A 14744-nucleotide genomic window follows, 5' to 3' on the forward strand; every position below is an offset into this window, starting at 1 on the left:
TTTCCAATGTTCCAATGATCCAGAAACGTAGGACTTTAGAGCTTGACTGCTTGAGAGCCGGATGAGTCCAATAGTGATGATGAATAAGCCAGACCAACAGAAATGTGTTTGTAGAGATATACACACTGTCCAAACAGTTACAACTTCTGCAAGACAAGAGAATCCACACGTACACAGGCACACCCTCAGTTCAGATCACTTCTAGGTCCCAAAAACTCTGTTCCTGTCTGGGCATCATGGGAAAAACTATCCAGAATTTAAATATTCCAGTGCCACCTCATAGCAGAATTTATACTGGTCCTGAAAAAAAAGAGAAAACAAAGTTAGTTTAAAACCTTAAAATTAAGTAAATCAAAAAATTAAACCTCAAAAGGGCCGGTATACAAAAGCACACACAAAGCTCAATCCTTGGTCCCTTTCTCATATCAGTGATGTAGATTTGGAGTCCAAGACGAGGACAAGAAGAAGAGATACAAGGCATACTCTATGTATAACATACATATTGCCTTTATTTACACAAAGAGTGTAACCTAAATTAGAAGCTGTCAGCTACCTATGTGTATACCCCTTATTTATGCATTTTCGGTTTTAGACTACAGCTGACCTTACATCTACACTGTAGTTCACAGAGTTGCACTACAATTACACACCCATGCTTGTGCATGCCCTGGTTATTCATATTCACCTCCTCAGACAATAAATTAGGCCTAACGAGGGGGCTGTGATGGCTAACAGGGCTCTAACGAGGAGGGATGTAAATACGGCCCCTCTTCTGCTGGACGCTATGCCTAAACACAGGCATCTTAATGACTCAGGCAGGCCCGTGGAAAGGCAGTGAGGTGTGTGTGTGTGTGTGTGTATAATAGAGTCTGTGGTGTGTGTCCTATGCATCTGTGCAGTGGCGGCTCGCCCATAGGGTGCGCTGGGGCTCCGCCCCCCCGCTGACCTGACTGCCTGTTTTTCTTTTCTTTTCTTTTTTAAATAATCTCTCATTTTGAAAAAATAACCTGTGTTAATACAATGATATTGATGATTTTGCTTAAGAATGGGTTTAGAACTCTCCAAAATTATATTTACATTACATTCACTTTCAAGTTCCACGTTTAAAACGTGAACGTTTATCATTTTTGGTGTAGTAGCCAATAGGATGTCTTGCCGGGGCTCCTGGTCGATCAGCCCGTGTGTGCTGTATTTAAGCCAATGGCTCCCCTGTTGCTAGGCAAAAAAGAATACACATCCGCCAATCATCGTCGAGGAATTTTATGGGTTACGGGCGCTGAAGGCTAGAGCCCCTACCAAGATGCACCACTGCTTGTTAACAGGTATTTTCCATTCTAGCAGAGAGGTGTTAAGCATGGCGACGTCGGATGTAGTTGTGGGAGCTCGGCTAGCCCCAAATTCAGTCAAATCCTTACATCTGCATCCCTTTGGAAGAAGAACTTTTGCGGAAAAGCTAATTGTTAAACAACTCGGACCAGACAAGCCAGAAGTGAAAATAACCCAACAGACGCGAGAAAAGGGGAAAACATACACCAGAAGCTTTTCCCGAGATTGGTTCGATCGAAAGGCATGGCTAGCTGTGGGTATGTCAATGCCATCTTTTGTTTTCTTTGCCTGCTGTTTAAAACAAGTGCGTGTGATAGACAGTTCGTGGACACAGACAGGAATGACAGAACTGAAGCATTGGTCAGAACGCGTTTAAAAACATGTGCGGTCAAGAGTGCAATTTGTTGTTTCTAAGTTGTGAGCTGTTACTGTTTCATACCAGTTAAAATAATCTTTCTTCTCATACTCATACAGCTGCAGTATACATGTCTTTAAAAAAACTAAATTGTTGTACACTACATAGTAGTTGTAGTAACAAAAAACTGTTGTTCCCTAGTATAATTTATCGTTATGTGTTGGCACTTTCTATCTGGACATGGACCATAATAAACATGTAACTTGTTCATTATCATTACCTGTGAAACAGTTGATTTCTACATGGCAGATATATTAATATTGTCTTTAGACCATTGGTATTGACTGGTTTGAGTTATTTTATTGGTATAGGCAAGGGGCTGTTTTAAAACTGAGCAGCACTTCTCTGCATCAACAGCTCACGTCTCGTTTTTAATTTATTGGCCTACATGAAATAGCGAACAACAAATTTATCATTGTGAATGATTTGGGATCTCCGGCTGGCCACCCGAAAATGAACCAGAATGCAGGAAATCACATCTACGAAATTCAAAAATTTCGGGGGGAGAACCCCCAGACCCCCCGCTCAAATAGCCCCACCAAAAAAAAAAATCACCAGCCGCCACTGCATCTGTGGTTGTGTGTGTGTGTGTGTGTGTGTGTGTGTGTGATGGGTGTGTGTGTGATGGGTGTGGGGAGGGGTTTGGGGGGGGGGGGGCTTTAGTAAGTGCGGGTGGTTGAAGTCTTGAGTACCTGTGTTTGTCTATGTGTGGGGAGATCAGTGTGCTGATGATGTTAACCCACGTATAATATTTAGTCACTGTCACATTCGTGTCTGAAATGTGCAGTCGGCCAAATGACCAAGGTGAGTGTGTGTATATTCCATACCAGCATGTCCACCATGTTGGGTTTGTTGTTGCGGAGCGTCTTGACGGCGTTGAACACGTCCACAGCCCGCTGGTGTCGCAGCATCTCATTTACAATGCTGATGGCACAGAAGGTCCCGCTGCGACCACCACCATTCCTAAAATTACACAGGTCATACAGAGGTCGAAGGTCAGGGGTCACAGGGTCCTAAACCAACAACAGCAGAGTCATTTACGTTTTGTTATTTACATAGGCAGTGTATTCTCATCGCAATGTGTGTTTATTTTAGTTTTGTTATTCACATAGGCAGTGTTTTCTCATCGCAATGGGTGTTTATTTTTTGGTAACTTGATGGCATCTTCTGTGGTACAGACTAATCTTCAAAAAAATCCTCAACAACAAGTAGTGTATTTTGCATTATTAAACTCCATCAGGAATTACTTCAATTTCACAGCTTCCACGAGGTGTTGTAGGATCTCTTTTGATATCATGAATATACCTGATGTGCATGTGTTTCTGTATCTGTGCGTGAGAAAGAAAGAGAGACTTACAGACACTGTATGATGGTATGTCTCTTATGTTTGTTGACTGCAGTATGTGTGTGTGTGTATGTCCGTGTGTGTGTATTACCGTGTGTGTGTGTGGAAAGAGACTTGCACGCAGCATATGACCCTTATGTTTGTTTCTCTTGTTTGTGTGCTGATTTGACTATTGTGTGTGTGTGTGTGTGTGTGTGTGTGTGTGTGTGTGTTTGTGGGTGTGTTTGTGTCCCCAGAGACTTACAGGCAGTGTACTACGGTGCGTCCCTCCCCTTCGTCGTACTCATCCTGCCACTTGTCCACTTGGTGGATAAGTTTGAGGAGGGAGCGTTTGGACACGGGTGTGTCGCGGTACATGGGCCAGCCCAGGAACTGGAACTGCTGCACCATCCGATAGCCGTCCTGAGGCTACACCATAAGACACAAAACACAGACATGTTAGGTAAACACACACACACACACACACACACACACAAAAACCGCCCAGTTAGGTCAACGCGCACACACACACAAACACATACACACACAATTGGGCAAATTGACAGATTGGTGATTGGATGGTGGGGTATATAAGATGATAGGCAATTGCTTTGACAGGCCATGTCGGGAGCCATTTAAAGGGAAATATGATTGGATGTTTGGGTATGTGAGGGTAAAGGTGAATGGATTGACACACAATGTCTGGGTCAGTATGTCCTGTGTTCCGAGAATGAGAAAAAGCCCTCAGCAGGTTGCCATGGCATTTTGTCATGACTGGGCTGACAGGCCTCTAGGGAGCTTAACTGAGAGCAGGTGAGGTAAACATGGAGGTCATGTTTGAGTGTGTGAGGTTATGTAAGAGTCTGTCTGTGTCCGTCAGTGGTGGAATGTAACGAAGTATTTTTACGTCGTTACTGTACTTAAGTAAATTTTTACGTATCTGTACTTTACTTAAGAATAAATAATAGGGCATACCTTTTACTTCTACTTTTACTCCGCTACATTTCTACAATATGTGTCGTTACTCGATACATTTTATGAACACAGTTTCGCCAAAATGTTGCCTACACAAAAAATATAGATTGCGTTGATGTTTTGGAAGTTTAAACCAATCAGGCTGCTCTGTAAGCTCTAATGATAGCGTTTCTCATTTGTTAGCAGCACTAGTAAGTCTTGCATGTTATACTAAACATTCAACAGACAGCCTGACCAACTGCCTATTCAACATGGATCCAGAGTCAGCCTCAACTGAGCCCTGATATGAGCCACACTTGGCCCTATTTAGATATGTTCGAGTTCAATGGCCCCAAGAATGATTTGTGGAGGTTTTAATGCGTTTCCTGTCTCCCTCAAAAAAAGGAGTTGCTAGCCTTCAAGAATTCGAAATTTAAAGTAGCATATCGAGGTAAGCAGAGTTCTTGCTTTGCTAAGTTAATGTCCCTGACTTTTGAATATTAATTCGGTTACTGACATGATATTATACTGTTATCTAGCCAAATGCATGTTGACATACAGCAATAGCATGTGTGTGTATGAACCTATATGTGTTCACAAGTTTGCCCACCTCAGTGATTATTTTGAATGAACAGCATGATAGGCAAGGACACTTACCGGGGTCCTCAAATGCCTTGCTAGTTTGTGTACATTATGTTCATACATGGGAGTATTTGAAAAATTAAATCACATTGGTGTTTGCTACTTCGCCCAATTCATTGGCTAGCAAGGTTGTGGGTGTTCATATATGTGAGTGTGTGGGTGTGTAACTGTGTGTGTGTGTGTGTGTGTACGTTCTTTTTTGGTGTGTGTGTGCATGTTTTTAGATTTAAGTGTTTGCTACTTAGCTATGTTTATATATGAGAGTGTTTGGGTGTGTAAGTTCATATATGGTAGTGTATGTGTGAGTGTGTGTGTGTGTGTGTGTGTGTGTGTGTAAGTTCATGTGTGAGTGTGTATGCTCATATATGGGAGTGTGTGGGTGTGTGCATGTGTTCCTTACCCGTGCTGCATTGTAGATGCGGAATATTCTGCTGATGACGTCCTCTTCCAGATCAGCCGACACAAACTCCACCTGCAGGGGACCGAGGCGATGGACCCCATTCTCTGGCCAATACTGAGGACACAGCTGGAGAACACACACACACACACACACACACACACACACACACACACACACACACACACAAACACACACAGAGGAGAGATTAGCAACAACAATCAGAGCAAATGGAGAAGAGATGTCATTGCATGATTGCCTTTCATCAGATGAACGTGTAAAGCAAGCAGCGCCTCTGTTCTAAACCCAAACACGGGATTCAAACAAAAGGATTAGCCATGCTAAGCTGCCGTCCACATCAGTACTCGCTGCATAAAGAGGAGGAAGAGAGGGAGGATGAAACACACACTCGTCTGTGGATGAGGAGTGCGAGATGCAATAAATATTAAATGATTTAAGCTCTGTGTGTGTAGGAGAGGAAACTGTTCTCATGACGGCTCTTGTCTTCAAGGCCTCAGATCAAGCAGCCTGCTCTTATATTCATGAGATTCTCTGTCTGATTGTTAAATCACTACCCTACTTCTTTATTGTACACACATCCTGCTTTGATACACAGCAGGACCATCACTGCATTTCCTTTTTGTAAAGGAATTAGTGATCATAAGGTGTATGTGAAAAATCTGTGTGTGTGTGTGTGTGCGTGTGTGCGGGTTCAAATATGGGAGTGTGTGGGTGTGTAAGTGTGTGTGTGTTTATGTATGTGTACGTATGTTCATATTTGGTAGTGTGTGTTTGTGTGTGTGTGTAAGTTAATGTGTGTGTGTATGTTCTTAATGGGAGTGTGTGTGTGTGTGTGTGTGTGTGTGTTTGTGTGTGTGTTTACTTGAGGTTTTCTCAGATGCCCTTTAAACGAAGTCTAGTTTCACCGAAATCGAATCTTTTAATTTCGTAAGGAAGGAGCCTGGTAACGAGAGACTTGCGTAAACACAGAGGCACCATATTTTGTTGAACAGGCTGTAGTACATACCCCACGCCTGTGGGTGGCGCTATAGCGCTGCTACAGACAACTGAAAAAACAGCACACGGATAAAGCACAGCACACGGATAAACACATTACACAAGACATTTAAGCTCCAATTAGCAACATTACATTATGGTGGTTACTAGTGCTGTCAAACGATTAAAATATTTAATCGTGATTAATCGCATTTTTGTCATAGTTAACTGAACATTAATCACGATTAATCGTACATTTATTAATCCCACATTTTTATCTCTTCTAAATGTCCCTTCAATCATTTTTTTTTAATGCTCTTATCAACATGGAAAAGTGTATTGGCTTGCTTTACGAATGTTTTATTTTATTGAAAAACAACATTGCCAAACAAGGCGGTACAAAATCAAATTATAAAATGCATATTTCAGATAAACAAGGACTCAGCCTATAGTGCAGTTAAACCATGGCTTAATATTTTCTTTTTTCAAGTTTGCTGTGAACATACTGTAGAAGTCAGGCCTCTTATTTCAAAAACAATGAACCGTAACAGTTAGGTTACCAATAAAAGGTAAGCCCACTACTTCTGTGCTTTCAGCCAGCTGCCTGTTGACATTTTCAGACAACAGTGAAGCTTGCTTTTTTTGCACAACACAACTTTTAAAGGTAAACTTTCTATTCAGAAGCTTTTTATCATCCATTTCGCCGTATCGCGCTCACCATTCACTAAAATGTAATGTTAGCCTACTACACAGTTTGGGAGAGCAAAAAGAAAGTTAATCTTTTTTACAACGCGTTAATCGCACGATAAAAAAAAATGAACGGCGTTAAAATGGGCTTGAGTTAACGCCTTTTATAACGCGTTAAACTGACAGCACTAGTGGTTACTAAAATCAGTGGTCAGACTAAAGGTTATGCGAAAATGAATTATATTTTCTATTGATAATAAGAGTTTGAACAGTACAACATGAGGCTTTGCTCCGACCATTTTACACCAATTTATGAATAAAAAAGCAAATTAATTCGCTGGCCAATTTATATTTGTGGTCATGAAAGTTATGTAACGTCTGAATAAAAATAATTAGATCAAGTAAGGAGGCTAATCAAAAATCAGTAGGCTGGATTAATATGAGTGAATTCGAGACCCACCACGAGTGAGATGTGGAGGGAGAACAAGTGATATATTTATTGGTTGGAGATCGCGAGGCGAACACGATGACATCATCAGGTTGCGTGAATCCGTGCATATGAACACCAGCCCCCGTAACGATTCAAATCTATTCACTTTCTACCCCCGATTTGGATCGTTGCGGATACCGTGTGCGGATAGAGAGTGCTCGTCTAAATGATAGGGCTATCTGTATTAGCTATCTGTATTAGTTTGACAAACTAGGCTTCATGTTAACGGCCCCTCAGTTGTTTCAGGGCTATCTGGAGACACTATACACAGTAATTCTAAAAGAAACTTCCTACACAGCAATTGTCACTAAGAGATGGCTCTCACCTACCCACACAAAGCACAGAGAGTCTAAAACAATGCTTTAATGAAACCTTCGAGTTTAGATTCTCATGTCTCTATACAATTACCCTCAGGCTGTTCTTTATTCTAACTCTAGTCTGTGAGTGTGTGTGCCTTAATCTCTGTCTCTCTGTTTGTGTTTGTGTGTGTGTGTAAGAGAGAGACGTTGTAGGTTTGTGTGTGTATTTCACCTGAGGCCCCCTATCTTTGTGGCCACAATGAGAATATTCAATGAAAGGCAGAGCTGTGGGGGTGAAGTGTGTGTTTTTGGGTTTGGTGTATGTGTGTGTGTGTGTGTGTGAGTGTGTGTGTGTGTGTGTGTGTGTGTGTGTGTGGGTGTGTGTGGGTGTGTGTGTGGGTGTGTGGGTGTGTGTGTGTGTGCGTGAGTGCGTGTGCCTTGGGTCAAGGGAGGGTCTTTGATCAGGGATGTTATGACAGGGCCTCAGGCTCAAACACACACACAGTCACACAGACACACACACACACACACACCTGCATCTCACTTCACCTTTTTCATATTTTGTATGCCCAAAGGGTTTTATTAAATCTACACTCTCGCTGCTTGAACACAAGTTTAGATTTCATAAAGTTCTCTTTGGATAAGTCACTTTCCCCGGAGAGAGCTGGCGCACAGATTTTTGGGTAATAGGCATCAAGGCTGCATCGATGCTACCTTAAAGAAAGACCATCATGTGGACGATTTCAAGGTATCTTATAAAACCTGAAGACAGAATAATGGATTACGAAAAGTCCTTCCTTCTCAATCCGTGTATCATTCGTTCATTTGTTTTTCCGATTTAGAAGAGAATTGAAAAAATTAAAACAACGTTTGATTTCTCGTTTTTTCCCTTTTCAAAAGCAAAAACGAAATCGGATTACGGTTCGTTTTCTCGTTTTTTCCATGCTGCACCCCCAAACGGAAAATGGAAAATGAAACATTCGAATAACAAATCCTGGCCGTATTGGTTGTCATGTTTCAAAATATTTCTAAGTCCAAACTGGTTAACCATGGGAACAGGTGTCCGAGAATAGTACACCATCAGCGGACTGGCCTTGAGCAGCTACACCCCTGGTTCCATCCTCCAGAGGGACCAGGATGAGAGCAACAGGTGTCCGAGAATAGTAGACCATCAGCGGACTGGCCCTGAGCAGCTACACCCCTGGTTCCATCCCCCACAGGCACCAGGATGTGAACATAATGTGTCCGAGGACAGTGCACCATCAACGGACTCGCTACGAGGTGTGTGGCCCTTGTTATCATCATCCAGAGGCACCAGGATGTGAACATAATGTGTCCGAGGACAGTGCACCATCAACGGACTCTCTACGAGCTTCTAGGCCCTTGTTTTCAACCTCCACAGGCACCGGGATGTCAAAAATATGTGTCCGAGAAAGATGCACCATCAACGGACTCTACGAGCTTCTAGGCCCACCCAGGTCGGACGACCGATTTGCACGTCAGGACCGCTACGGGCCTCCACCAGAGTTTCCTCTGGCTTCGCCCTGCCCAGGCATAGTTCACCATCTTTCGGGTCCTATCGCGCGCGCTCTTGCTCCACAGAGCAGGCGAGACGGGCCGGTGGTGCACCCCGCTAATGTTTCGGTCGGGGAAGACCCATGCCGAAATGTCCGAGACATTGCGGAGTATGGGCGTTAACTCTGCTTGGGAAGATTATTGGCCAAATTTAATTCAAACAGGTTTTACCCCCCATTTAAAGTCATTAAGGTATTGATTAATGACTCAAGCAAGGTTATAACCTACTGTCACCGAGCCAACATTACAACATTACTTTCACCAAAATTTTAATGGATAGATGTCTTAATCTGTAATTTAAGGCTCTCTGTAATGCCACAGGAATGTTGTTATGATGTAGCTGAGTCATTTCAGCAAATAGTGAAAAGGCCCACCGGTGACCCCATCTGCACTACATAATTTTGTACACACGTGTAGAAGTTTGGGTTGGGGGTGCACGGCTTGTCTTGGGCATAGGTAAAGGGGATGCTGAAAAAAAGTCAAGAACGACTGATGCAAGGCATTACGGGGGACTGAAATATATAGTTACAAGGTAACACTTTATAATAACTACACACAATTCATCATTTATTAAGCATTTATTAACTATTAGGAAATGGTTTGTTCACCATTAGTTATTTATTGTTCATACATAACGTATCATTAGTAAAGCATTTCTTCACACATTTATAAATGGTTTGTTCATAGTCAATGAGCCTTCTAAAAAACTATCAAATAATGGTTTGTTCATAATTAGTTATTTATTGTTCATACATAACGTATCATTAGTGAAGCATTTCTTCACATAGTTATAAATGGTTTGTTCATAGTAAATAAGCCTTTTAAAAAACTATTAGATAATGGTTTGTTCTCCATTAGTTATTTATTGTTCATACATAATGTATCATTAGTAAAGCATTTGTACACACAATCATTAATGGCTTGTTCATAGTAAGTAATGCTGTCCAAAATTACGCTAAGTAATTTAACCATTATTATCTAGGTACTTAGGAATGTATAAGGCCGGTTAAATCCTGGAAGTTGATGATTAACAGACTATCTAGACCTACATTTGTTCATGCCTTAAATAAAATGTTATGATTTAGAAATAGGCCTCAACTAATAGCTGGGGCGTTAATACATATGTTACAAATACTTACCAATTAGGTTATCCATGATTAATTCAGGAGTTACTGCTGGTTAGTAAAGTATATTATGTGAGCTCATCTAAAGTGAGCACTTTCTATGCTTTACAAAGCATTTAAAAATAAGTTGCAAACATCACCTGGACACAAACATGTATTATTCTATTTGGACATGCCTCCAGAAATATGCCTACGGATAGTTAGTGCTACTGCATCTTTAACAAGCAGTTAACAACACTTCAATTCATGATTAAATCATAAGTTACTACTGATTCGTTGACTACATGGTGTGAGCCCATCTAAAGTGTGGACTTGCTATGCTTTGCAAAGCATTTATAAATGGTTGCAAACAGAACCTGGACACAAACATGTATTATTCTATTTGGACATGACTTCAGAAATATGCCTACGGATAGTAAGTGTTACTGCATCTTTAACAAGCACTTAACAACACTTCAATTCATGATTAACTCATGCGTTACTACTGATTAGTTGACTACATGGTGTGAGCCCATCTAAAGTGAGGACTTGCTATGCTTTACAAGGCATTTATTAATGAGTGGCAAAAGCTAGCAGATACCAAAGAGACACTAGTAAAAGTAGTATTATTTTAAGAAAAGGGAAAGAAATGCCAAAGTGATGAAAACGTACAAATATTTATTTAAAACTAAATATGCACACAAGTTGAAAATCATCACTTAAAATAATGAAACTGTTGAGTTCAAGTAATGCTTATATTTAGACATAAAAGCTTTACGCAGACATCAATACAACTTTTGGAAAGAAATTATGAGATTCGGACTGGAAAGGCTTTTCGTATATCCTTGAACAACCGTCCAAGTGGCCGTTCATCAGGGTGACCGGAGCCAAAAAGTCAATAATTTTATCCGGATCATGGCACCATTGTAACAAGTCCTGCGTTGCGTTCTGTGTGAGTCTGTTTGCTGGGCAAGAAATGGCCACGCACTGAAGTTCTGATGCCTTGTTCCAGCAAAGTGGAGCTCCTTACACTGAACACATTAACATACAATGTAAAAATGACTAAACTGTGTGAGTAAGGAACTGTATAGGTTCTGATGCAGATATGGTGGTGTCACCCTGGTGTGTCTGTAAGAACACCTCTGGAGTCGGAATGCAGTCTTTAGGGGGTTTATGCAGCTATTGTAGGCAGCACAGCAATACACAGGACTCAGGCATATTCAGTGAACTCAATGATCTTTGCATTTGTGTTTGTGGTCTATCAAAAGGAAATAAAGTAAAAATTAAACATTAGTGTGCATAAATAACGTTAACATAAAGGCTTCATATCCTCCTGGGAACCAAGAAAAAAAAAGTGCCATCCAATTCCTGTTCTTTTGTGATTTCCTTACTAGTTAGGGTTAAATAAACATCTTACAATTCAGAATTTTTTTTATTTTATTTTATTTAAAATTTTACAGCATGTCCATTGTGGTGGACAAATGGACCATAATAGTTCGAAAAGATGAACAAATTTAAAAGATTAAAAATAAACAGAGAATTCATGTAGTAATGTTACAAACAGGATTAAAAAACCAAATCATCTTGAAAAAATACTGAAAAGCAAATCTCTTCCATTTAAAAATGGTAATCCTTGAAGCAATTCTTCTTTTTGGTGATGCATAGGAACATTTTACATTTCCCGCACCTCATGTAGGTTTTGCCTTTGCAGCCCCTATTTCTGCATCTCTCTGCATGCTTGATATCCATCATTTCTGGCATGTGTGTGGCTCCCAGTCTGCGCACAGATGGCTCTGGTTGTGGCATTCTTATTTTGGCTGGTGGTTCGTATTCTTCTTCACTGTCTTCATCGGCATCAGGTTCTGGACTGGCTAGACTCTCCATCAACTCCTCGGCCAGGTGCAATTTGAAGTCCAGGTACTGGTTGGTGTCCTTTGCTGTTCTGTTCACTGCTTTGCTGTCAGACTTGTATTGGATCCAGGAGTTTGTGATGGCAACATCAAAGAAGTGACTTATCACTCTTGTTGTCCACTTTATGGTCCTGTTTGACATGCGGTAGAAGCTCAGCATACGATCGCAGAGGTCCACACCACCCATGTTGTCATTGTACTGCTTGATCACTGCTGGCCTTCTCACCTGGACAAATTTCTTTTCTTTTTTGCACCACCTGTTGCAAATATCTTCTGGATCTCTTCCATGAACAGTGGAGGCCATCAGCACTGCCTTGTTGTCATACCATTTTGTGATTGCCAGCTCTGGATTCTTTCTGACTACTGAAACGGTCGTTCCTCTCCCCTGCTTTTTCATTACCTTGTCTTCTGGCAGCTTGCATTCCTTAGGCACTCGGTTGGACATTATAGTCCCTGTAGCTGGAAAGCCCCTTTCCTGCAATGCATCCATGAGGTTGATGGTTGTGAAGTACCGGTCAAAGAAAAGGTGACTTCCTCTTGGAATGGATTCTGCCATGCGTAGGACTGAGGCTACTCCAATGCCCTGTTTTTGGTTGCTGAATGTTTTCGGCCCCTGATAGACTTCAAAATCCAACATAAGGCCATTTGGAGATGCAAGAACGAAGACCTTGAGGCCAGTAGGGTTTGGCTTGCCTGGAACAAATTGTCTGACTGGACAGCGGCCAGTAAAGGGTATAATTTGCTCATCAATGCAGACCTTCTGGGATCTTGGGAGGCTGAGGCAGCCTTGCCTCACACGATCAAGTAATGGCCTGACTCTCCACAGAATGTCTGCCTTTTTCTGGACTTCAGTAACCGCCAGATCATCTACAAGCTTCAAGGAACTCCTTAGTTTGAAAAATCTATCCCTTGACATTTTGTGGCAGATGCTGGGCACTTTAGTTTTTTTGGCCCAAAACATTTTAATTCTTGGATATCCAAGGCAGGCCATGTGAATAGATATTCCGAAGAAGACCTTCATCTCTTGCGCCGTACAGTTGAGAAATAATCCTCTACACTGAAACTCTCTCTGGTTGGTGAACGTGGCCAATTCTTCGAAGAGTTGGTTGTCTATGTACTGTTTAAAATACTGCATTGGGCTCCAATAAGTACGGGGAGTTGGGTCATCATGACACGCAGGAAGCCCAGGTAGCACAGGTGTGAACCTATAACAATAAAAAGAAATACAAATAAAACAAATAGAGATATTGAAGATGAAAGCATTTAAACAATCAAAGCATAATATTTTTGTATGTAAGTATCCATCACATTTCTGACATGGAACAGGTCTACAGTAACAGTATTTTGTTCATTTGTTTGTATTTTGTACCATTATTGTCTTCATTACAGGAAGTGAATTCATTTTCTAGGAACTAATTCAAACCTACATGCTACTTCTGGTCCAAAGAGAACGCCTTTCCTGCTCGTCCCTGTCTGTCCCTGTCTCTGTGTCTGACTCCTCTACATCTTCTTCTTCTTCTTCCTCCTCCTCCTCATCTTCTTCTGCTCCATCTTCTTGAATCACAGGCTCAAAGGCCTCATCTCTCTCATCATCTGAGAGCTCCAAATCTGAGCCTGCCTCAACTATACTATAGAGAAGCCTCTCTGCCTCAGTTCTGTTTCCTATGACAATGTAGAATTAAATTACTTTAAGATGATCCTGATGTCAATTACAGTGGACATTCATAAAACGGCTATTATTACAAAAAATAAACAATTACAATATTTTCAGAATTCAAAATATAATCCCTAACACCTTTATAAAGAAGAATCTCTATGGTCATTGTAATAAAAAGCACAATAAACTGACAATATTTGACATACCTTTTCTCCTTCCATAAAATGTGTGGGTTCCAATAGCGGCCATTTTGAAAAGAGAGAGAGGAAGTTCCCAGCAACCCACACAGTCACATGATACATCATTAGAAAGCCCAGGATGTCCTCTTCACAGGACAGCAGGGATTAACAGAATAGCTCCAAAGACAAAGAGGGTATGCATGAAAAACAAATGTCCACTACAGAGGACATAAGTCTATGGGTTGGTTCGAAGTTTAGTTGAACTGTTATTAAAGTTAGTGAGTATGTTAGACCTGTGTAATACGTATAAGCTTTCTTGTATTATTATTTGTAACATAAGTGAGTTTTCTATTCCTGCCGTAAGATTGCACGTTAATGGCATTATAGTTGTAATTGTAGGTTAATAAAACCGATTTAAATGACCAGTAGATGGCAGTATAATGACATAGTTATCACCACTATTTGCTGTGTGTCTTAGAGTAGCCAGGCATACAGCTAACATCTCCACATATTAACTAACACTAACATTAGCTTCTTACTAAACTAACGTCTTTACAATACAGAATTATCGCATACATTTATATAACAGGAAAAAAAAAAGACCTACGGTTCGCCAGTGACGCACAAACATGTCTGAAAGGAATGTGAAACTTCAATCAGTTAAGGGCGCTGACCTTTCTAACATACGAGACAGTCTGTAACATGAAGTCCTCAAACACAATGGATATTAGCCTGTTAGCAGAGGGAAAACGTATGCTAGACCTCATGGCATATGACAAACAAGATACAT

The 14744-nt window shown here is 41.0% G+C and overlaps 1 protein-coding gene across 1 annotated transcript in view; it reads right to left on the minus strand.

Moving 5' to 3' along the window:
* Positions 1-246: 246 nt before the first annotated feature.
* Positions 247-14744, minus strand: part of LOC308364549 (receptor-type tyrosine-protein phosphatase mu-like) — a gene marked incomplete at both ends in the record, with an annotated part of 185601 nt that continues 171103 nt past the window's right edge. Inside the window, 4 exons of the mRNA XM_080837711.1 lie at positions 247-300; positions 2569-2704; positions 3331-3494; positions 5062-5187. Coding sequence (XP_080693837.1) covers positions 247-300; positions 2569-2704; positions 3331-3494; positions 5062-5187 — 480 coding nt within the window. The remainder of the gene's footprint in view (positions 301-2568; positions 2705-3330; positions 3495-5061; positions 5188-14744) is intronic.

This window comes from Sprattus sprattus (assembly GCF_963457725.1).
Source record: "Sprattus sprattus genome assembly, chromosome: 4".
Taxonomy (NCBI): Eukaryota; Metazoa; Chordata; class Actinopteri; order Clupeiformes; family Clupeidae; genus Sprattus; species Sprattus sprattus.